General features: G+C 39.0%; 1 protein-coding gene across 4 annotated transcripts in view; it reads right to left on the reverse strand.

Annotated features, from left to right (window-relative positions):
• Positions 1-25794, reverse strand: part of LOC106080430 (peripheral plasma membrane protein CASK) — a 328101-nt gene that overhangs the window by 296048 nt on the left and 6259 nt on the right. For all 4 annotated transcript variants that reach the window (XM_013241817.2, XM_013241815.2, XM_013241816.2 and 1 more), the window contains exons 2-3: positions 9312-10238; positions 1048-1160 (exon numbers count right to left, since the gene is read on the reverse strand). In XM_013241817.2, the coding sequence (XP_013097271.1) occupies positions 1048-1160; positions 9312-9370 (172 nt within the window). In that variant the 5' untranslated portion in view covers positions 9371-10238. The remainder of the gene's footprint in view (positions 1-1047; positions 1161-9311; positions 10239-25794) is intronic.

Here is a 25794-nt window from a genome sequence, read left to right on the forward strand (position 1 = left end):
AAAAGCTAAACAAATTCCATCATCAGCACAACAGTCGAGTCGCCCAAGACAGAGCGTCGCAACCAAAAAGAAGAACACACAAAATACAACAAAAGCTATAGCAATAGCAACAAAAAAAAAGAAATATAGTTTTTTAATAGACACTTCATTATTTGCTTGCATTACTTTTGTGGGGCGTTCGTTCGTTCGTTCGTTCATTGAAAGGCCGTTTGGCTGTATGGCTCATTCGTAATGAAATGCCGGTTTGCTTTGCTTAATGACTAATAATTCAAAACAAATGAAACGGACTTTGGGACTGACAACAAGAGCTATGAATGAAGAGCAGCCCCAATGCGTTTGTGGGCCACTCACTAGATATGCGAAAGGAATTTATTTGAACGTCATAGTGCTGCTAACAACTATCACACCATGGAATAGCAGCTTGTCCGCCCTCTCTTTCTACTTTCCTTGAAGTGGAACGCAGATAATGTCAATAATTATAACAATTTATTACAAGACAAACAGCAGTAGGCCATCTAAAACTTCTGCCATTAGCTGCGAAGTCTGCGATGGGATGAATGAAAAACAGGACTTCTAATAGATCATGCATCATCTGTAGGGCGTGAAAAGTGCGCTGATAGGGATAGTGGGTTGAGTGGGATGAAGGGAGGGGAGGGGAGGCCATTGCAGATCTTTATGTCTTACAACAATTAAGGGTATGGTAAGCTACTACTACCGCCGCCGTCGCCTCATGAAGATGGAAACTTGTAATTTTTGAATAATTGAACATGAAAACAAGGTTCTGGGCTTTCGTTCTGCTCCGAATGTGGCCAACAAGGACAAACATATTCATAAATTATGAACAGTACATCCCTTCACACACTCACACGGACAAACACACACTCATACACAAACGTGTTTAATATCGCACAAATGCCACACTCCCTCCACCAGCACGTTTTTTGGAGCTACTTGCACTGTTGCTGATGCTGCTCTTGTTGCTAAAACCACTGGTGGCAGTGGCAAAGGCATTTGCGATGAAAGAAAATGCTAGATGCCCACACTTACCAGCTGTACTGAGACCGGGACTCGCTGTGAATTTGGCCACATCAACAATTTTCACAGCAAACTGTTGGTTCGATTCTCTGTGTATGCACCGTCTGACAATGGAAAATGGTCCCCTGAAAAAAAAAAGAAAATTGAAGATAAAGTGAGTGAGAATATCTTTAATAAATTAAATGCTTTTTCAAATTTCATTGGACCGACTAGGCGAGCAGGCAAAAAATGACAAATGGCCCGCCTGGGTACCCTCATATGTGTAGACAAACAAACCGAGCCCAGAAACGAATGTTTAAATGATGTTCTACCAGAGGACACTATTTCACATAAGCGAATTCTAAATGTTTTTCTTCCTTTTTGCTGGTACGTACTTGCTACGTAATTTAGCCGGCACAAGTGAATATTATTTACCATATCCAAGCATTCAAATAAGGGTCTACTAATTGCACACTTTTGCCTGTAGCACCACCAAATTGTTTTCGGCTCTGTTGCTTGAAAAGTGTTCGTGTACAAACGGAAGCGGAAGAGCAAATAACAGATAGACTTGCAATGTTTTTTTTTTTTTGCATTTATAAGATTGAACAAGTAAAAGCGTGCCCAATCTTATATACCCTCCACCATGGATCCCATTTGTCAAGTTCTTTGCCCGATATCTCTTTAAAGGCAAACAAAGTATAACGGATAAGAATTGCTATGCTATTTGAGCTGTATCAGGTTATGGATCGATTCGGACCATACTTGGTTTGGATGTTGAAGATCATAGTAGAAGTCATTGCGCAACATTTCAGCAAAATCTGATAAGAATTGATAGGGGCTTAAGGAGTAAAATCGGGAGATCGGTTTTTATGGGAGTTACATATATCAGAGTATTGTGCGATTTAGACTGTACTTGGCATAGTTGTTGGAAGTAAAAAAAAACACTTCATGCTAAATTTCTGTGAATTGGATAATAATTCGGTTAAAATGAGAGATATATCAGGTAATGAACCGAATAGCTCTCGCGGGATAGCTGTGAGCACCACGCAGGCTGGAACATTGAGGTCTGATCTGTGTGGTGTTCATTGCTGTCACGAGAAGCTTTGCTGCGAGCTACCAGGCGCGTCCACAGGTTGCAGGTTGGGTTGCCCAAAAAGTAATTGCGGATTTTTCATATAGTTGGCGTTGACAAATTTTTTCACAGCTTGTGACTCTGTAATTGCATTCTTTCTTCTGTCAGTTAAAGAAAAAAAGTGTAAAAAAAGTATTTTTGATTAAAGTTTATTCTAAGTTTTATTAAAAATGCATTTACTTTCTTTTAAAAAAATCCGCAATTACTTTTTGGGCAACCAATAGAATGGTCCATACGGAGTAGCTGCAGCGGTTGTCGCGGACGATCAGTGAAAGGCCGGGCGGCACCGTTTCTTGCACAAATACTGAGTGTCGACAAGACAAGGCGGGTTATTGGCGTCTTTAAATAACCAATGGAGGCCACCGTAGCGCAGAGGTTAGCATGTCCCACTATGCCGCTGAACGCCTGGATTCGAATCCTGGCGAGACCATCAGAAAAAATTTTCAACGGTGGTGAAAATTTTCATGGCATAGTATGTGAGGTACTATGCCATGAAAAACTTCTCACCAAAGAGGTGTCGCGCCGCGGCACGCTGTTCGGACTCGGCTATAAAAAGGAGGCTTCTTATCATTGAGCTCAAACTTGAAGCGGACTGCACTCCTTGATATGTGAGAAGTTTGCCCCTGTTCCTTAGTGGAATGTTCATGGGCAAAATTTGCTATTTTCAAATAACCAATGGCCACGAGGATGACGAAGATCGCCACTTCCACATGAAAGTGTGACTACAACAACAACAACATGAACCGATTTAGGCCATACTTGGCACATTTGTTGGAAGTCAAAACAAAACACTTCTTTCAAAATTTCAGCCAAATCGTATAATAATTCGGAATATATGTGAGCTTTATCAGATTATGAACCGATTTAGACCAAACTTGGTATAGTTGTTGGAAGTTAAAAAAAACACGTGTGCATAACAGCCGCACTGAGGACGACACCAGCAGATGCACTGAATTTAATGCTACACCTAATGCCTCTGGCTAAACAAATTGCTGCGACCCTTCTGCTGTAAGGCTAAGGGAACTTTCCTTTTGGTCATGCCTCACCTAAGGACACTGTGTTTTGTGATACAATGGCTGATATCCAGGCAATGTGGATGACACGGTTCCAAACTATACGATCCTGTGGGCTTTGGGCTTTGTACTCTGAATAACTTGGACTGGTTATATCGAGAAAGTTACCCGACCACTGCAGTGTGTATCATGCGGAGATCCTTACAATTTAAGAAGTGGTGGAATGGCTAAGATGTAATGTCATAACGAGATTGGCATAAATATCTTCTCAGACAGCCTGGCTGCCTGGCTTCAATACCCGGAGAATGTATTTCTGAATTCAAAGACTGCCCTCGACTATCGCAGATCTCTTAACGAGATGACTGAACAGTTCAAAATTCACCTGTTCTGGGTGCCGAGCCTCAGAGATATCCCAGGGAATTGAAGAGCGGACGAGCTTGCCTTACTAGGAACTAGCTTGCACATTCCAAGGAGATTGGAATCTGTGGGTATGCCTCTAGCTACATTTGAGCTAAGTCTTCAGTATCAAGCACGAAGGCAACGGATGATAGATGATTACAAAGGGGAGGAGTCTAGACTTAAAGAGGTCTACCGAGTCTAGACTCGAAGAGGTCTACTGAGTCTAGTATCCGTCATGACAGGTCACTGTCTGATCGGAAAACACGCTTGAAGACTGAAGTTTGCCGGTAATAACTTTGCCGAAACTGTGAGGACGTCGAGAAAGAAGGGACTATAGAACAGTGGCTGTATGTGTCCGGCATTGGAAGTCAGATGGAGTTCCATTTTAGGTTCTCATTTCTTTGAGAACTTGTCTGATTTAGAGATGTGAACACTCGCTAAATCAGGCTTTTAAAAGCGGTCTGGATGGTTCAAAGCACAGTTGTCTCGCTTGTATGGGAATGTGCGACAAAAGTATTTCTAATTAAGCTATCGATCTGTAATTTGCATTATAAGCTTCTAGTGAGTAAAAAACACTATTACAAAAAAGTCATGAACATGAGTGCATATTTAGGTATAGACCCCATATAGAGGTTCCACCCTATTTCACCTTTTTTGAAGTGTTTGGCCGTAGTTCCAACAAATATCGCTGTAATTTTGCATTTTGACTTCTCAGAGAGCAAAAAATATGCAACCCAAAAAGTAACAAGTTAGGTCCATGTTTTGAAATAGCCCCCATATTGCGGTACTACCCGATTTCACCTATTTTGAAGTGTTTGATGGTATTTTTCAACAAATGTTGCTGTAATTTGGAATTTTGGCTTCTCAGAGGGCAACAAATATGCAAACCAAAATTTATCAAGATAGGTTCATGTTTTGACATAGGCCCCATATAGCAATACCGCCCAATTTCACCAATTTTTTACGTTTTTACCGTTTTTTTAACAAATAGCGCTGTAATTTGGCACTTTGACATTTGTGTAATGAATGTGCAAAAAAAAAATATTAAGATAGATCCTTGTTTTGACATAGCCCCCACACAGCAGTACCGCTCGAATTCCAATTCCAGCTCTTCCAAGTATTTTTTGAACACCTTTCCAAAATTTAAAAATGTGACATAACATAACATAGCTCACTGTACCAAATTTCATCAAAAACGTATAATAAATATGGCATCTTTGGGTTAAAGGCCGTCAATAGAAAAATCGATCTATATGGGGTAATACTAAGTACTTTTCATTTGAGTCTCATATTGGCATGAACTTCGAATATATCTGTTTAGAGGAGTTTTGGAGTTGGGGGTCCGCTCGGTACTTGGACCCAAATTTAAATACCATATTCATTTAATGGTCTCCTATACCTTTCCCATTGGACCACTTTTGGATATGGGTGGCGTTTTTGGGGTAAGAGGAAGGGTCCGCCTACACCCGATATATTAAAATTATATAGCCTATGTTTTCTTCCCGAGAAACGTACACAATCTACGAAAATTTTAAGAAAATCGGTTCAGCTAAGAATCATATAGTCATAATGGGTCTAATGGCGTTTTTGAGAGGTGGCGTGACTCTAATAATCTGATTTTGTATGCCAGATTCGAAATCTACTCCCGAATACCTTTCATTTCAATCCAATATGTGTGGGGGAGTTTTGGGGTTGGGACCGAGTCTCATATATCCGTGATTGGCTAATGTGCCCATTTTAGGCGTTTTTGTGGGGGTGGGGCGACTCCCTATACTTTGTTATGAATTTGTATGCCAGATTCGTTATATGCTCCCAAATACTCTTCATTTGATACCCATATTGTCGGTACACTTTTGATTTTGGGTGGTATTTTTGGGGTAACGGTGGATAAATTATCAATAAATTACCAATGCCTATTCCTACTTCCTGACCATATTCGTAATCTACTCCCGTATACCTTTCATTTGAGACCTATATTGTCATGATCGTCAAATAACCCTATTTTAAGGGGTTTTGGGGCTGGGGCGGTCCCCAGATACTTGGACCCAACTTTTATTATGAAATTCGCATTCTACTCTTGAATACTTTTCATTTGAATCCCATATTGTCCCGATCGCTCAACTTATGTTTCATGTCTTTCCTATGTTTCTTTCCAGACCAAGCTACACAATCTGTGAAAATTTCAAAGCAATCGGTTCAGCCGTTTTTGGGTCTATACGGAACAAACAAACACAAATTGAATTTTATATATATAAAAAAATATATCAGGTTATGAGCCGATCTTGACTATACTTAGCACAGTTGTTGGAAGTCATAACAAAACACCTCAAGCAAAATTTCAGACAAGTGGAATAAAAGTTGCGCCCTATAGAGGCTTAAGAGGTCAAGATGCCAAGATCGGTTTATATAACAGAAGGCATAAAGCGTCTAGCTTTATTCCTTCTAAAGTTAGCGTGCTTTCGACAGACGGACGGACATGGTAAAGTCGACTTAGAATGTCAAGACGATCAAAAGAATATATTGTATATACTTTGGTGTCAGATCAATATTTCGATGTGTTACAAACGGGATGACGAAATTAGTATATACAATACAAATATACATATATAATTGATAGATTTAGTTGACATTCTTCCGGCAGTCTATTCGTAATAGCGTGTCATTAGAGCGCCTATCGCGCATTTTCTATCATCGGATCGCTTAGTCATACAGCATATGTATAACCGGCAAAAATCTGGCCCTTACCGGTGATATGATGTAGCAAAATTATTGTTAATTTTGTAAAATTTTGAAATTTTGTATAAGCAATCCGACACTGAAGGTATCCCTTAAGATACATTGTTCCTATAGAGGGCGCAATTTTTTTTATCCGATTAGGCTAGCATTTTGTACAACGATTTCTCTCATGACTTACAACTGATTTTATTAACCTTGGTTTTATTTGGTCTATGCATTGATATTGTTTGTATATAAATCGATCTCCTGTTCTTACTTCTCATTTTCGTTTGAAATATAGGTGAGGGGAAATTAACGATAATATCGATACTATCGATACTTATTACTAAAACTATCGAAAATATCGAATGTTGCGACTATTGATAGTTTGCCATCTCTAGTCTACATGGTAGAAATTCAAGCTGTGTTTTCTTGTACCTGACAGTCATTTGTCTGTAGCTCTAATGATTTTTGTCACTGGACATTCCACCATTTTTGCGCCTAAAAGCTGGAACTATGTTCGCTTTTCGCGAAGTTTTCCGTGATTATTTTTTTATATAATAGATTTTGAAGCAAAAGAACATGCCAATTTGATTCAATAGGACATTCCCCCGTAACTTATGAAACAATTTTAACAAAAGTATTATGTTATCATTGAAAATTTTGTAGTGTTTCAAAAAATTCGTCCAGAAAAACAATTGTGAAAAACGAACGTACCAACCATAAAAGTGTTCACTTTCCGAGTTAACATCCGCAGTCGACCAAGCTGCTCAATATTCTGATTGTTCTTTGCTCAGCCAAAAAAAGAAAGAAAGTTGTGTGTGAGAATATATACCAGGGACAAACACACAATTGCAATTATTTGCAAGTTCATGGGACTGCTTGGTACTGTTTTCTTGTGTACGTACAAAGTAATATGCAACAGTGTGAGTATTTTTTGCCAACCACTTGCCTATACTCTCATGCTTCGATAATCCATTCGTGTGCTGAACCAAAAATTATTCTCTTCTGTCTCTCCTACTAGAGAGAAAGTGAGTTCTCTCTAGTAAGAGAGACAAAAGAAAATAATTTTCGGTTCAGCACAATAATCCTATCGAAGCACTTTTGCCGTAGGCAAAGCTGCTGAAGAGTTAACAATAAAGAAAGTGAGTTACGTTCAATAATGCTACGGTTATGGCTAACTTTTGATATGTCGAAGCGAAACGTTATATGGTTACAATAAAAAAATTTTGTGATAGAAGTATTATGTTTGTCGTAAAAATGTCCTAAACGTTTTATTTTTTTGCGTATAGAAACTCTATCGATATCCTTCACTTTACAAATGTTATTGAAGGCTTTTCGGGAGATCGGATTATGTGGGAACTATACTAGATTATAGACCGATTTGGAAAATACTTAGCATGTATGTGCAAAATTTCAGTCAAATCGTCCAGGAACTCAAGATGTCAAATCGAGAGATCGGTTTATATGGGAGCTATATCAGATAATCGACCGATATGGACAATACTTGGCATGATTATTGGAAGTCGAACCAGAATATTAATAATTGCAGAATTTTGGGGCTCAAGAAGTCATGTCGAAGGACCACTTTATATAGTCCGATAAGCTCAGCTAGCTATCCCCAACATCCTACATCAAAAAGAAGTAATTGTGCAAAATTTAGAGTGACTAGCTTTAACCAACCACTATAGTAATTTCCACTGACGGATGTACAGCCGGACATGGCTAGATCGACTTAGAATGTCAAGACGATCAACAATATATATATATATACTTTGTAGAGTCGCTGATCAATATTTTGAGGTATTACAAACGGAATAACTAGATTATTATACTGCTATGGTGAGGATATAAAAATTAGTGAATGTATCATAAAATCTTAAAAATATTCTCAGTTTATACGAAAGCTGCATCAGGTTATAAACCGAATTAAACTATACTTAGCGCATTTGTTTGGAATTCGAAACAGAACACATCATACAAATTTTTAGCCAAATCGGATAAGATTTGTGCCCTTTAGAGGCTTAACAAGTCTAGATCCAGAATCGGTTTATATGTCAGCTGTATCAAAACATGGACCGATATGGCCCATTAACAATCCCAACCGAAATTACACTTATAGAAAGTTTTTGTTCAAAATTCCAAGAGCCTGGCTTTAATACTTTGAAAGTTAGGGTTTTACTTACTTTGAAAGTTGGGATGCTTTCGACAATCAGACAAACGGACAAGGCTACATCGACTTGAAATGTCAGGACGATGAGGAATATATGCCAAGTTGGGTCTCGGATCAATATTTTGATGTTACCAACGAAATTACGAAAAAAGTATACCCCATATGGGAGATACTATAAAAAATGACTCTTTGTTTAAATCTAATAATTTAGAATCACTTGAAAAAATGTTTAAAAAGATAAAATTTTCAATTAAATTGTAAATTAAATAAACTGCATATTCAATTAAGAAAATTATCAAATAATTGTTTAGTAGAATTCATTTTTATTTCCCATAAAAAATTTAATTGTACATTTTGTTATTTGGCAATACAAAAAAAATTCAATAAAATTAAAAAATTGTTTCCAAAATGTTTAATTATTTTTTTAATTAAATCAATTAAAAATTCCAAGAATTATTGAAAATTATTCAATTGAATATGATATCTCATTTTCATGATTGAAACAGTTTTAATCAAAAAAATTAATCGAATCGATTAATTTCGTGATTGAAGTCGACTTTTATTTTTTGTGTGTGTTTTTTATTGCTTTTGGGTTGAAAACCACTGCAAACTACCTTCATACTTCAAATGGAAACATTACAAAAACTTAAAATTGGCTTCATTTTCTATCTAAACAGTACAGAAACAAAAGAAAATAAAATTACTTTCCATATAATATTCTGCGCTAATTACTAGCCAACGCTGGAGGTCAATAGTTTTATACCAATGTAATGTCAATGTCTTCCTTCCAATTCGTTTCTGTTCCGTTCTGTTAGTGTCACAATACAGTCAGTGTCTATTTGATGATAAGGACAATTATACTTACTTGCCAATAACTTCACACAGCTCGTAGACATCATCGAATAGTATCTCATCATCGGCCATTGTGAATAATGGATGATTACTTCGATGCTGCAGATAAGACAGATGATGAGCACCAACACCACTAAAAGAGCAATGAGAAGCAGCGACTACAGCAGCAGCAGTCAGTCAGTCAATGGCCAACGAATTTTGTACGTACAGAGCAATGCTATCCCAACCAACTACTACAGACTATGATGAGGATGATGTTGATGGTGGTGATGATGTGACATAGACACACGGTTCACTTGCTCGCCCACTCACTGGGCCACTGGGAATATTCTGCCTGCTGCCTTCTCCTAGGAGTTGAGTTATTGTGTTGGTTTTCGTTTAGTGGTGTTTGCTTTTTTCTAGCTTGAGCTTTGCAGTTGTTTTGTTATTCTTTTGTGTGAACGTTGGTTGACAGCCTTGGCCCGGCCAATGGATCTGTGTTAATATTAAATAACGGTATTATTAATGAATCCGACAAATTGCTCGTTTTGCTCTTGGTCTCCTTGCTGCCCGTCTGTCCCACGGGTTGTCGACTCTCGACTAGTTTATTCTGACTTCGGCTATGTGTTGAATGTACTTTGGTTTCTTTCCTGTTTCCTGACAAATGGATGACACTGACCTCCCTCACAAGCACACACACTCGCGCGCGCACACACACACTCACACACACAGGACAACACAAACGCACGCCCTTCAGACTCCGGTCGCTGCGTTTCCAAAACGTTGTACTTTGCCTCTGCTGTATTTATGTTAATTCCTTAATTTCTTGTCTATCTTCCCACTGACGAATTAAACGTTTCTCTGGCTGTTTGTCCCTTCGTATCCTCCGTATGCGAAGGCTCCTTCTCTTGACAATGTCCTTAAAAATTCATAGTGTTGTTTATGAAGTGTGTACTTAACTCTGTAAGTAAAAGAGAGAGATTTTAGATTGTTTGTTCATTGGTTATGCCAACAGAGGGGCATAGAGATGGCAATTTGGCCCTTAGGTTGCAAGTCGGCTGGCATGGGCAAGGGGAGGGGAAAATGTGATGTTAATAAAAAGGTAAATTTGAATGATGCTAGAGCAAATTGTGTTAAATATAATTTGAATATAAATGTTTCTTAAAGGTTGACATTTAATATTAATTTCAGCGACTGAGCTATGGTGGCAATTGCGAAACCATATCCTTACACTAACAAAACTGGCTGGCTGGTTGCTGGTTATTGTATGTTGCTTCTCGGTGAAGGTTACGACAGGATGTGCTGGTGTTTTAGCATGTCTTTATTCCACAAAAGTTATTACGAATGTTGACAGCTATTTGGTAGACAAGGTGTGTTCATCTTATACATTATTTACGACATGTTAAGTTCGGCAAAACATTTTTCCTCTTCCGTCTTTTTTTGTTTTTGGATAAGTTGAGTGCTAATATTTGTGCCATAGGATGCTTACACACATGTCATGTCAACATAATTAAAACATAGGGCATGTGAAAAACTTATGCATGTCCCTGTGCTCTTCTAAGATTCCAGCTGAAAAAAATTCAAAAGCCAAGGATTTGCAAAACAAAAAGTTGGACATGTGGAGAATTTTTAAGTAGGTACACTGTTTCCAAATAAAATGCGAAAAAATATTAATTACTTTTTGATTATTTCAAGTATAACTATTTAGGATTGGAACACACGTACTTTACTTCGTAGTTTTATACAGAAGTCCAAACTCGGAAGGGGAGGCTTCCTTCAGCTGCTTTGACTCCCTTTCTGATTCAATTACTACACTCATAGAAAAAAGTTTGCTGAAAATAGTAAACACTGTCTGCCGAATATGAGAAGTTAATTTTGCTGTTATAGCAGCAGTAGTTCTGCTATTACAGCAGTAGTACATCAATTTCAGAGCAGCAGACTAACTGCTGAAAAGTCTGTTGTTTGCTGGAAATTAAGCTGCTTATGCTTATTGTGTTTGCTAAAACAGCAGTAATGTCTATTTTCCCATTTTCAGCAGACAAAAACTGCTGTTTTAGTATACATTTTTACTGTTTTGAATAAAAACATGTTATAGTCCGATTCGGGCCCAAGAAGCAAAATCGGGAGATCGGTTTATATGGAAGCTGTGTCAAGCTATAGATCGATTCAGACCATATTGCACACGTATGTTGAAGGCCATGGGAGAAGCCGTTGTACAAAATTTGTGCCAAATCGGATGAGAATTGCGCTCACCGGGTATGGACCGATTTGGACCATACTTCGCATAAATGTGCAAAATTACAGCCAAATCGGATAGGAATTGCGCCTTCTAAAAACTCAAGAAGTCAAGTCTAAGGTTTGGTTTATATGGCAGCTATATCAAAACATGGACCGATTTGGCCCATTTACGATCCCAACAGACCTACACCAATAAGAAGTATTTGTGCAAAATTTCAAGCGGCTAGCTCTACTCATTCAAAAGTTAGCGTGCTTTCGACAGACAGACGGACGGACATGGCTAGTTCGACTTAAAATGTCACGACGATCAAGAATATATATACTTTATGTGGTCTTAGACGCATATTTCGAGGTGTTACAAACAGAATGACGAAATTAGTATTCCCCCATCCTATGGTGGAGGGTATAAAAATTGGTTGAGTGTACTGTTTTAGGATATTTTCCGGACAGTGAAATCGTTGTTGCTGGCGATTTCAATATTCATAACTCCTCTTTGCTTTCCCATTTGGGACAAAACACTTTTGACCATTTCTAAATTTCGCACTCTGCGAATTAAATGTCCTTGCACCTCTTGATAATTCCGATCACTGCATCATTTCAGCATCCTTTCCGTATTCTACTCCTCGCGCCGCCTCTTTCCCATCCCCGAAGCAGTCAATTTTTGTAGACGAATTTTTGTGGTAGAATTTTTCCAGAATTTTTATTGAAAACTTTGTTTTCTAGACGGAGACATAAATTCTGTCGCTAAAATGGTGGAACATTTGGCTTAACCGGGCATGAGGAATGCTGTCAGATCGAAAGAAAATGCATTTAGGAATTAGCGTCTGAACAAAAATACCAATACCGAAATGCTGCGCAAACAGACATGAACTTCGTGTGCCAGGGTATTTAGACACGATAAGGTTATTCACGAATATCATCTTAGTGCTAAAGTTATTGCTTCTCCGAGGGGAAGCAAGAGCTTTTGGTCCTTCGTAAAAAGAGTTAAGTATAACCCATCGCCAATTCCAACTCTTGTTAAAGATGGCCAGTTATTCACTGACCCAGTTGATAAGGCTAATCTACTGGCTGACATGTTTGCAGGAAATTCTTCCCTGCCGTTTGGCAATCAACCAGTCCCCGTGTTTGAAAGTGTATCTAGTTCGATGCCTCAGATATTATTTCGAACACGTGCAGTTAAAAGGGTCCTTGCGGATCTCGACGTTTATTAATTGTCTTTTTTAAGTGTTATTCGACGCTTGCTCATCCACTACGCAAACTTTTTTTCAACCTTGCTTACTGCGCGGGAGTTTTACCGCCCTGTTGGAAAATTGCGAACGTTCAGCCCATCTTCAAAAAGGGTGAGTCAAACAACTCTGCGAATTACCAGCCAATTGCGATATGCTCCGCGCTCTCCAAGGTTATGGAGAGTATGGTTAACCACCATCTTGTGAGATACCTAGAATCCAATTGTCTTCTCAGCGGTAGACAGTATGGGTTTCGCAGAAATCGCTCTACGGAAAACCTAATGGCATTTCTATCAGAGCGTTGGAGTTACTCTATCCACCAGTTTGGTGAGGGAAAGGTCGTGGCTCTGGATATCTCCAAAGAATTTGATAGGGTCTGGCACGGTGCACTTTTATCAAAGCTAGTCGCTTTTATATTCGGTAATAACTTCGTTCGATTTATATTGAGCTTTCTCAGATATCGCACTATACGAGTTGTTGTAGATGAGTTCTCATCCGATGGGTTTAAATTGACCGCAGGTGTGCCACAAGGCCCAGTCCTTTCCCCTTTCATTTTTCTAATTTTCATTGACGATCTATTGGGACAGACTTCGAATCCGAATGACACAGACTACTTGTCGATGACAGTAGTCTGTGTCATTCATATTCATCCGACCATAGGACCAGTGGTCAAGAAATTGTGGGCAGGAGGCGCATTATAAATGATCTGGATCTGTGGGCCATTTCCAAGTGGAATAAAATTAACAGAGTAAATCTTAACACACAAATGACGCAATGCTGTTTATTATCTCACAAGCGATTCACTGACCCATTACAATCATCGATATCTATCAGCGAGAGATTTGTTCTGCCTATCCGTACGACTTGTTGTTTGCTCGGCTACTTCATTCCTTCAAACGAACCTGCCTCGTGGGTGCTTATGACTACTCCGCGACTGCCTACTATCAAACTCACGACTTGTCCTTACTAGTATACCCAAGACAACTCTGCCAATGAGTTGTGAGAAGGGTGTTCATTTTATTGTTTGTATCTTTTCCAATTCTGGGGATAATTCTCAATCAATCTGTGTACGTTACTGCTCTTATGATTGAATCTTTGCTGCTATTAACATAAACTCTCACGTTCTAGAGAAAGACAAGCTTTAGTAGATAAGTGGCGGAATCGAAACAATTGGTCCTGACATAGCTCCAGATGTTTGTTCCGCCCTGCTTAGCTCTCATCCATACTTAGTTGCAACCGCACCGAGCTTGCAAACGCGCTTAGCACGCATCCGCACAAATCTTGTATCAGCACCTAATTTGCATTCGCTCTTAGCTCGCTTCCACACTCAGTTGCATCCCCAGCCTGCTTCAACGCCCACCAAAAGTTCCCGATCAACTAATCGACTGCCGCCGGCAACTGTGCCGACCAAAAACAGCAACAAGGGGACCTTGAACTTGCGAACCCTATCCGTCGAGCTAAATCCACCCATCCTCCAAAACACGCTTCTACAGCCGAACGTTCATAAGCAAAAGCCGGAGACGATAACCTACTCACCCATCGCCACACTGTCATACACATAAATATCACAAGTAGATTGTAACATAGTATTAAACCACTAAAGTCACCTTATTGTCAACCCCCGATTGTTATTACATTGTGTTATCAGGTTTGTGGACCTTAAGTTGACCCTGGAGACGACTGAACTTACGTCAGCCTTTCACAAAAACATGTTACGAAAAGGAGATCGGTATACAAATATACATTTGTGGTCTAACATATACAATATTGGGCTAGGATGGCGATGGGTCTGAAAAAACTCTCCATTCCAAAATTTGTTCGGGCTCATGACCTTAAATCGCTGAATATTTATATATATATCCAAATACTACCTGATCCAAACATTGTTGCGATTTGACACGGATATCTAACAGTCTAATATATTTCATTGTCCAAATTTCGGGGATAAATTGGATAACCGCAAGACCTTTAACCTAGGACGGCCACCGTAGAGCAGAGGACAGCATGTTTGCCTGACGCCTGGATTCGAATATTGGCCAGAACAAATATTTGAGCGATGGTTATCACTTCCTAATACTGACGGGGTTAATGAGGTACTATGCCATGTAAAAACTTCTTGCTAAAGAGGTTTCGCACTGCGGCAGGCCATTCGGATTCGGCAATAAAGACGATGTCCCTTTCAATGGAACTTAAACTTGATATGATAGCATTAACTGATATGAGAGAAAATTGTCCCTTTTCCTTTAAGAAATACTAATGGCCAAATTTGCATTACATTAAGTCTAGAGATCAGACATAACGTTGGTCTGAAATGATCCCTATTTTGAGTATTGTGAAGTACACATTTCAGCGAAATCTCGTAATAATAAATGCCCGTTTGACGGGATTAATATCTTCAATCTGGAGATCAGTGTATGTGGCGACCACATCCTTATAGGCCGGTATTTTGAAAAACAAATCTCGAGAACCTCCTATGGTAACAGAACAGTGATAGCAAGAGCTCGAGCTTAAATGATTGTGTATTTGTCCATACACAGATAAAAATAATTTTTAAGAACAACAACTTTGGTCAAAAAAATAACTACGAAATTTGTTAATTTTCCTGCAACAATTTATTTTGAATCTCAATGACCCAAAGTACAAATTTTTTGTTGAAAGGAACTCTTTGCAAGCTAACATATAACAATCCAACAATATATCCATAAGCAAGGCAAAAAACCATCTAACCAGCCAACTCATGTGCTTTGTTCGGGTGGTGGTGTTTTTGTTTTCTTTTTTCGACTCGCGCTGCTTCGTCTCGTTCGTTTTACTGCTGCTCTCGGGTTTTCCTTTGTCACTCTCTACTAATACCCTTAAAAATAATAATTTTGGTATCGACCTCATGCTTTCATGTTTGGTAGTCTTGCACTCATCCTCTTGCCTTCCGACATCATCTTCTTCATGATGAAATAAATCAATAAGTACTGCTGCACAGTAATAAGTGTCTCAATTAATTAAATTAAAAAAGGTAAAAACCACTCTAAAACATTTTTTTCTGAATACGAAATTCGTACATGCCGAATTTTCTAAAATAAGTTTAATGAAAAATAAATAAATTTTTTTTTTTTGGCCGACCGGGGGACTCGAACCTGGGTTTGCAAGTCAAGGGAGTTTTGTCCTCTTCATGGCAGTACGCCTATTTTTACAACTACCTCAACTAAAGAATTTGTTTAAAGTCAACAAAATTTCAAGAATTTTGTCTGTCAAGCCTCTTGTAGAGACTTACTTTCGTACTTCAACAAAGAATGTCTTCGATCCAATGCTGAAATTCGTTGAGAATTTAAAGTTTCACATACAAATTTGGTAGTTGGTTTTTTCTACGAGTTATTTTTTTCAGTGCAGTAATTGTGTGTTTGCACATAGCTGTTGTATTATATTCCAAGTACCAAAATCCGGATTATTTATTTAATGTTCCTATATGCCTAATTAATCATCTTTTACTTCCTCAATAATTCATATCATCACTTTCATAGATTTCAATGTGCCAATGAAACTTTTGCTAAATCCCCACCTAAGTATATGTTAAACCATCGATTTGAGGGCATATCAATCCAAGCATCCATCGTAAACAGCTAATTATGTCCCAATCAAAATGTAGGTACAACTAACCCATAATTGTACTCTTTGACAACATGTGTTGTCCCACATATATATTCTTTGTATTTATTCTCTAAATCTCGATAAGATATCAGATTCAGTTAAAGATAAAGGGAAGGTTATGCCACAATGAACCCACCTCACTTAAGTGCTTAAGTGTGTGGCCATATGTGTTTATATGTGTGTTCACGAGTGTGGGTGGATGAATGCGAATGCCAAGAACATGATGGCTTTCTTTGTGGCAATGTGGGGCGAACGTATGACAATGCCGGTTTTTAATCTTTAAGGTTACGTTGAAGATTTTGAAAATGAAGATCTTTTATAGCCTCTATCATAGGATGGGGGTATGCCTTCTTTGTCAAACCGTTTGAAGCTCATCTAAATATTGATCTGAGACCATACAAAGTTTATATATCCTTGATCGCCATGTCGATCCGTCTTTCTGTCAAAACTTTGCACAGGATTGTAAATGTGTCAAATCGATCCATCATCTGATACGGTTCCCATTTAAACCGATCTCCGATTATATTTTGCACATGAGATCATGAGTTTAATACCAAAATTATTAAAATTTGTTTTTAAGGGTAATAGTAGAGAGTGACAGAGGAAAACCCGAGAGCACCAGTAAAACGAAGCGAAGTAAACGAAGCAGCGCGAGCCGAACAAAGAAAACAAAAACACCACCACCCGAACAAAGCACTGCGTTGGCTGGTTAGATGGTTATTTGCCTTGCTTATGGATATATTGTTGTTGTCGTTATGTGTTGGCTGGCAAAGAGTGCCATTCAACAACAAAATTTGTACTTTGGGTCATTGAGATTCAAAATAAATTGTTGCAGGAAAATTAACAACTTTCGTAGTTGTGTTTTCGACCAAAGTTGTTGTCCAGATTCCATTTAAATAGGCCCTTATTAAGATTTGTGTCGAAGACTATGGGAACCACTTCGACTGGGTCATTAGAGGTTCTATTGGGGATTCAAGAATACTCGTTTAGTATAAAAATTAAAGATTTCGAACATGCCACAAGCTCCTAAATTTGGTTTAGGATGCGCAATTCGGTTAAGGATGCGCAATTTACCGTTATGACCTATATTCGTCTTCCTAGGCAAGCAGGCAAACCCACGTCCTTTCAGGGTTAATATTGTAGTCCTTCGAATTAGCACAGTCATGTGGTAATTCGCTTTCCCACAGACAATATACGGGTCCATTCCCCTACAAAGTGTTATAACATTTACAGATTGAATGAAATCCCTCCGCAACGAGGTTCCTAAGTCGACCATTTTAGTAGTCGGAGCTAAAATACCCCCTACGGAGTTCCCAGCTCTATCCAGTCCCTTACCTTTATGTCATGAGACCAACATTGACAACAAAGTGCCAATCCCTCAATTGTCAATGAACTGTCTAACTTTCTCTATTGAAGAGTCCCGCTGTTCTAAAACCAGGTGCTTCTTTCGTCCATCAAAATCAGTGTCCATTTCGTCATTTCGTCTACCAATGTTTCGTTTGTAGGTATGTATCTTGAAGTAAGCATTTATTATCTTCAAAAGCACCCGCGATTCTTTCAACGACGGTTCTGGGTTAGAGTGGCAGTTGTGTGTTGTGTTAGAGTGGCAGTCTAATTTCTAAACCGACTTACAGTAGCGACAGATCAGGCTTCTAATTACCCGGCTGGTAATGCAATCACGCTACTAACTCTGTAACCAATGTTCTGGCTAATCTTTACTGATTATTCGTATCATTTGGACTTTACCCTATTGTGGAAGCTATAAATAACTCCTCAAGGACAGAAGTGAATGCAATGTTTTACTCAATCGCAACATACCTAAATTTTAAACAAATCCTATAAAATTTTGTCTCTTTAGATGCTCCAGAAATCAAACAGACAATTTGGTCCATTTAGCTTCACACAGAATTAGTATCATTGGATTTTGTTCACTCTAAAAAAAAATCACAAGTATAATATTTACATAGACTACCTTTGCAGGTTGTTAGAAATATCCTCGGTATAAGGGTATGTTGTAATGGAAACTTGCATATGCTTTTATGTTATACACCATAAGTGATATTGGTTTCTTTCTCAAATAAAAAAAAAACAAATGTTTGCCTTTGTCCAGTTTTCCATTCTCACCTCCGCAGTACAACCTCATCATGGCAAACAGCAAAAAGAAAAGGTTCAGCTCGGCAAAAGTGCCTAATTTTATATGATTTCATGCCATGGACGACAATTCCCCAAAGTAAAGATTGAAACTTTAATGTCCCAATTAAAATTCAACCTCAATGAGAACATCATCATGTGCCCACATCTTTACGGTACAGGTATTATTTATGAACTTACTCAAAGAGTCCTGAAAGTGGCAATTCTCAAAGAAGAAGAAGAAGAAGTGAAAAAACTCGTAGATAAACTTTAAGAAAACGAATAAGGAGAACACGGACAAAAACATTTCTTTTCCTGTTCATTTTTTCCCTGATGCTGCTGCTACTGCTTGTCAATCATACTTAAACGACTTTTACATGTTCACAACCCGTAGAAGATGAAAGGCAACAATAACAAGAACAACAACAACAAAAACAACAGCGCCAACAAACTTTTCCTTTTTGTCCACAATGAGAATGTTACCCTTTCAGGGCCATGCCTCATCGTCAACCATCACCCACCCACCCCGATCACCTAGTTCGTCATATGTGAATTTCAGATTTTAGAGAATCAGCTCGCAACGCTGTTGTTGTTGTTGTTGCTGCTGCTGTTGTTGTATCGAATTTGTATATTCGATATTAATGCCACATCCTGTTCCGATGACTGCTTTGCTGCTGGTGTTGATGATGGTGATACGACGTTCTTGTCGTTTTAAAGTTTCCACATGTTTATGACATGTCGCATCTTGACGCTGCAGTGGGAAACACACAAAAACCAACGACCAATAAATGGCAAGAATCCCCACCAGCAACCCAGCAACATGGCAGCAGGAACAGGTAAGCTGACAGGCAGGCCCACTAAAGACCATGGACCAAGTTTTTAAATATTTCTCTCATTCTTTATCAGCCTCGTCATCAAACGATGATGGCTGTGAAGCTGAAGCAGAAGCAAAAAGGCATAAATGTGTCTTTAGTATGTGTTTCCCAGTCGAAGTTGAAGGATGTGAAAACTTGTTTCCAGTTGTTGTCATTAAACGGAAGGAAGAAATTCTTTGTTTGCATTTTTGGGATGTTTTTCCGCTCCGAAAAAGAAGGCACGCCACGGATGTAGGGAAGATGCTATCTGCTTCTCTATGAGCTGTTATGGCAAAAGGAAAAGTTATTTCCACGTGATACTAATCGAACTCTAATGTATTTCTTTTTTCTCTTTTCCCACCTCTAACCCCCGTATTTTTCGAAGCAAAACAAATCATTTTGGGACGAGCTTTGAATGAATGATTGACATACGCGTACAATTGAAAAAAAAAACAAAAACAAAAATTATGTTACACAGCCCATCAAGAGATTTTGTTGCAATTTGTAGCAATCGGGCAAGTCTCCTAGACTTTGAAACATTACACCGTTTCCAAAGAACCAAACTTAAATCGAAATTGGGAGTTATGTCAAACTTGGGCCTGCCGTTGTGTTTTGAATGTGGGGGTGGCGATCCTCGTCGTGATCCTGTTTGTGAGGACATTGATCCCTGCCGACATGACGTTCCAAGTTGGAAGCATTACTTTCTAAGATATCCAGTTGACGATTATATTGTAGTTGTAGCGTTGTGGTTTTAGCAGTGCGTTATACATTGAGGCGGCAGACCTTGCCGATGAAGAACTCCATCGGGTCAATCCGGTACTTACAACCGGCTGCCATGGGATGGGTAGTTATAGCGTGAAATTCATAAGCAAAGTACACATTTATGGGGTGATTTTTTTAGCTATTATCTTTCCGGCAACACTGGTTTAGCTCACGCACTGTCAAACATCTTCAGTTTGGTCTATAATTTAACCATGAATCGTCTTACAAACGAACAACGCTTGCAAATTGTTGGATTTTATTATCAGTTAAGAAAGTTCATCGCGCGCTTCTTACATTTTACGGCGAAGCCCAATGGGTACGTAAATAAGCAGAATTGGAGTGAAGATCAACCAGAAGCATTGCAATATAATATTGCTTTGGTTTCAACAAGACGGTGGCACACAGCACGAGTAACATTGGACTTATTGAGAGGCGAGATCAGTGAACATTTTATTTCACGTTCGGAACCGGTCAATTGGCCGCCTAGATCGTGCGATTTAAAGCCTTTAGAATACTTTTGTGGGGCGATGTTACAGGGCATTGCTATGCAGACAAACTTGCTTCAATTGACGCATTGGAAGACAACTTTGCAGCATTTATTAGAGAGATACTGGCCGGTTGAAGTAAAGAGTATGACAAAATTGGACTAAGGGGATGAACCATTTAAGGCGCGGTCACGTTCAACATTTGCATAAAATAATCTTCAAACATTAAATTATATGGACCTTACTATCGTTTGAAATTAAATCTTTCATGCATTTTTCTGCATTTTATGCGTTTTTTATTTTAAAAAAAAACTTTCGCATTTGGTGTCGGTAATGGCTTCGTTCGATTATTTCAAGCTTTCGCAGATATCGCGCTATTAGAGTCGTTATAGATGGGTTCTCATCCAGCGAGCACAAATTGACCGCAGGTGTACCCCAGGGCTCTGTTCTTTCTCCTTCTCTTTTTCTAATTTTTATCAACGATCTGTTGGGTCAGACATCGAATCCGATCTACTCATTTGCGGATGACAGTAATCTCGGTCATTCGTACTTATTCGACCATAGGCCCAGTCTTTGAGAGATTGAGGACAAGAGGCGAGTTATGGACAATACACTCTGCCAGGATTTGCTGGCCATTTCTGAGTTGTGTCGTGTGTGTGAATCGAGTAGATTTTAATGCACGGAAGACTCAGTGCTGCTTGTTGTCACACAAACGATTGACCGACCCATTACGATCATCTTTAACTATCAACGGTATAGATGTTTAGCAATCAGAAACTCTTAACGTTCTGGGCATGAAAATACAAAGTGATGTCCGTTGGGCTAAACATGTATTTGAAGTGTCGAAAGAAGCAAGTGTTTAGGCTTCCTTAAACGGTGTAAGAATTAATTCACTCCGTCTGATCTTCTTAACATCTACACCACTTTCATAAGGCCGAAAATGGAGTACAACTCACATGTATGGGCTGGATTTCAAAATCATCCCTAAAGCTACTGGACCGTGTATAGAGAAGAGGGATGGCGTTGATTGGGGACAGTGGGGTATCCAATTCTATTGCCTCCCTTCATCATTGTCGCAATGTGGGTCTTCTTATTCCTGATGTAAGGATGTATGTCAGGGATACTAGATATTCCAGGAACTCACACCCGTTTGTAATTGATTGGCCAGCGGACCGCCCAATGCATTATAGGTAGAATTCTTATTTCGCCCGAACCGTTCGTATGTGGAATCGACTTCCGGCTAATGTTTTTCCCACCCACTTTGACAATCAAAGATTTAAGACAAATGTCAATAAGCACTACATCCTTTTCCCCCCTCCAATTCCTAATTTCCTCTCGCCAACGCAATGCACTGCATTCATAGGGGATATCGTCTGTGTGTTGGCTGACAGAAAAAAAAAATCCTACACACCCTCATTTATGGATCGCTTCAACTTCATCTGAACGCATCAACCGCTTCTTATTCGAAAAACGTTGACCTTTATCAACACGAGCCTTTTTTTGAGCGATTGACAATTTGTGTGGGATCTGGTCCCACTAACGCCTAAGGTTGTCTCAATCTCACGATAGGTCACATGACTTTCTTGCAATATCAGTTGGCGCACAGCATCAATGGTTTTTGGAAGAACAACTGATTTTGGACGACCTTCAAGAAAAACGTCTTGGACTGAAATACGACCTCGGTTTAATTCACCATACCATCGGTAAACACTGGTCCTTGCTTGAGCTACATTGCCAAAAATTTAATTAAGTTTATCGATGCTCTGTTGTCGAGTAAACCCATGTCGAAAGTTGTAAAAAATAATCGCACGAAAATGTTCACGGTTTAATTCCACTTTTTGGGTGAGATTAATCTTTTGAGTTACTGTAAACAACACAAATAGCGCTCGTATGTCAAAACGTTCTCAGTAAGTATAACCTCAAAAATGTCAAGCTTTACGATAGAGCTGTCAGTTGGCATATTGAAACGCAAGGGTTACCAATCCCGAAATATAAAAGGCTACCCTCGTTGTATAAGAGTTTTGCCTTTATAACCAATGGCCACCCTGTTCCCGCGGCAATCGGTCCTTTGAACCGAAACGAGCTTGCTCATCTGCAGAAGCTTGATGAAGATTGCCACCTCCACATGAAAATATGGCGACAATAACACACTGCAATCTTGGCAACAGATGATTCTCCAGTTGCAGCATCCAATGCTGTCCAAAGACTGTTGGTCCAAACGGAAAAGTGGTTAGGAAAATGAAATATTAAAGTTAATCCAAAAAAATCTGTACACGCTTAGAAAAGAGGACCTTTAATCACTTTTAACTCTAGATGTAGTAACGATACCATAATCTGCTAGCGTCAAGTACCTTGGACTTCATAGGGGACAAAATTTGAAAAAGCATTTCACAAAGAAAAAGGAATAATTAAACATTGAGATAAGGCAAATGCACTGGCTTGTGGGGCCATAATCTGAATTACGTTTGGAGAACAAAGACATGTTATTAAAAAACAATTCTTACGCTTATTTTGGTATATGACATCATGTGGGGAACTGCTAGCAATTCCAATCATCGAATACTTCAAAGGTTTCAATCTAAAACTACAAGAATGATAACAAAAGCTCCTTGGTTTGTTTGTTTGTTGTTGTTGTTGCCACATTTTCATGAGAAGGTGGCGATCCTTATCAAGCTCCTGTAGGTAAGCAAGCTCGTTCCGGTCCAAAGGACCGATCGCCGTGGGAACAGGGTGGTCATTGGTTATATAAAGGCGCCAATAACTCGCCTTGTCATATCGAGCTTCATAGGCACTCAGTATTTATGCAAGAGCCGGTGCCGCCCGGCCTCTCACTGAGACTCTCCACTCAATACCGCTGATTGTCCGCGACTGTCATTGCAGCTATTCCGTAATAACAATATCCGCAATGAACCAAAAGACAAAAAAGGCCTAATATTCTTGACCCCTCTTATTTAAATTAAAATTTGTTTATATTTTTATAAATACAGAGAAAAGTAGCCTATATTGAAGAATTTTATATAATATTGCCATGGACATGTTGATTATATACACTGTTAAGCTCAATGGAACTAAACAGTCGTCAGAATAATAATGTATTATAAACATTTGCTTATTATTTATATGGAAATAGATTTCAAATAAAGAGAGAGAAAAAACATGTAAAAGGGTGCTAAGTTCGGCCGGGCCGAATCTTATATACCCTCCACCATGGATGGCATTTTTCAAGTTTTATCTCTATAAAGAGATAATGGGTACAAATTACCATGCTATTGGAGCTATTTCAGGTTATCGACCGATATACTTGGTTTGGATGTTGGAAATCGTAGTAGAAGTCATTGTGCAAAACTTCAGCCAAATTGGATAACAATTGAGACTTATAGTGGCTCAAGAAGAAAAATCGGGAGATCAGTTCATATGGGAGCTATATCAGCTTATAGACCGGGTAATAATTGCCCATTCTATTCATTCATTCATGATCCGAGATCGGTTTATATGGTAGCTACTAGCCGAACCGTGCCTTTTGAACTCTCTAATATCGTTTTAGGGTGGGGACACTTCGTGCCATTGCAGCCTATGACGCTGAACGCGTTCGAATCCTGGTGAGAACATCGGACAAAGCGGTTGTTGTTGTTGTAGAAATGTGTTATACACTGAGGTAGCAGCCCTTGCCGATGAAGAACTCCATAGGGTCAATCCGGTGCGTACAACCGGCTGCCATGGGCCTCTTAATGCATCTTAATGTTGGCGACATTTGCAAGGCACAATGCCATGCATGGTCATGGCTATAAAAAAAGGTCCCTTATCATTGAGTTTAAACTTGAATCGGCAATCACTCGTTGATGTGTGAGAAGTTTTCCTCTGCTCGGTTCCTGGTGTTTTTAAAAATGTGGGTAATGAGAAGTGCTCTTTAGAGGAGGGAAGACACCTCAGACATTTTGACTCAAATATTGATATCAAATACGTGCTGCACTTCCAAATCATTTTAATTTGAGCCCCATATGGCCGGTAAACATGAACCGTTTGGAGGATGTTTTGGGGCTAGGGCGGCCACCGGCACTTTACACTGAAAATAGATATCAAATTCGATATTAATTCCCAACGGAAATGAAGTTTAGTTCAGGGGGTGCTTGTGGGGGGAACCTCAAACACTTGGCTCCAAAATTGGATATCAAATTAGCTTCCTACTCTCAAATACCTTTCATTTACCTTTCATTTGAGTCCCATATTGTCATAATGGGTCAAATAACCCATTTGACGTATCTTTAGGAGGAAAAGCGCCTAGACTTGAACGCAAATTTAAATATCATATTCGTAATCTACTCCCAAATAATGTTCTATAGCATATTTGTAATCTACTGCCTAATACTTTTCATTTGAGTCCCATATTGACATCAACTTCGTATATATCTGTTTAGGGGAGTTTTAGGATTTTAATACCATATTCGTTTTCTGGTCTCTAATACCATTCATTTGATACCCTTGTTGTGCCCATCGGACCACTTGCGGATATGGATGTTGTTTTTGGGGTGAGGGGGAGGGTCCGCCCCCCTCCCGATATCAAAAAATTATATAGCCTATGTTTCCTTCCAACCGACCAACCGACACAATCTGTGAAAATTTCAAGGCAATCGACAAACAAACAAACACAAATTAAATTTGATATATAAGAAGATATTAAGTTTTGAACTGATTTCGATGGTATAACTACAAATTGATCAAATAAATTTAAATGTAGATTAGGTTATAGTGACGGTCAAAAATCACAATAAATTTTGTCGATTGAGCTACTACATTTACGACACACCAAAGCACATGGCTAACGTAAATTTGTCGTGTCACTTGTGTCTCACGCATTAATCATGTGATTCGTTGGTGAGATCGAAACCGTAACATCGTAACCGTGGCAATGGGCAAAATACCCACCGGTCTTTTCGATCTGGGACTGTAGCGAAATCGGATAATAAATGCGAGATCGGACTATATGGTAGCTATATCTAGAAATATAGTTCAATCTATACCATATTCGGCACGGGTGTTACAGAGAATCGAATACAGCTTACCATAAGAAATGTAAACACGATCGGATAAAAATGCCCCTTTTATGGGACCAAGACCATAAATAGGGAGATGGGTAAACATCTCTACTGCAACAGCTGGCTTGGTAAAAGACGCCTCCTGGCAAG

Source organism: Stomoxys calcitrans, chromosome 2, assembly GCF_963082655.1.
Source record: "Stomoxys calcitrans chromosome 2, idStoCalc2.1, whole genome shotgun sequence".
In the NCBI taxonomy this organism is placed as follows: Eukaryota; Metazoa; Arthropoda; class Insecta; order Diptera; family Muscidae; genus Stomoxys; species Stomoxys calcitrans.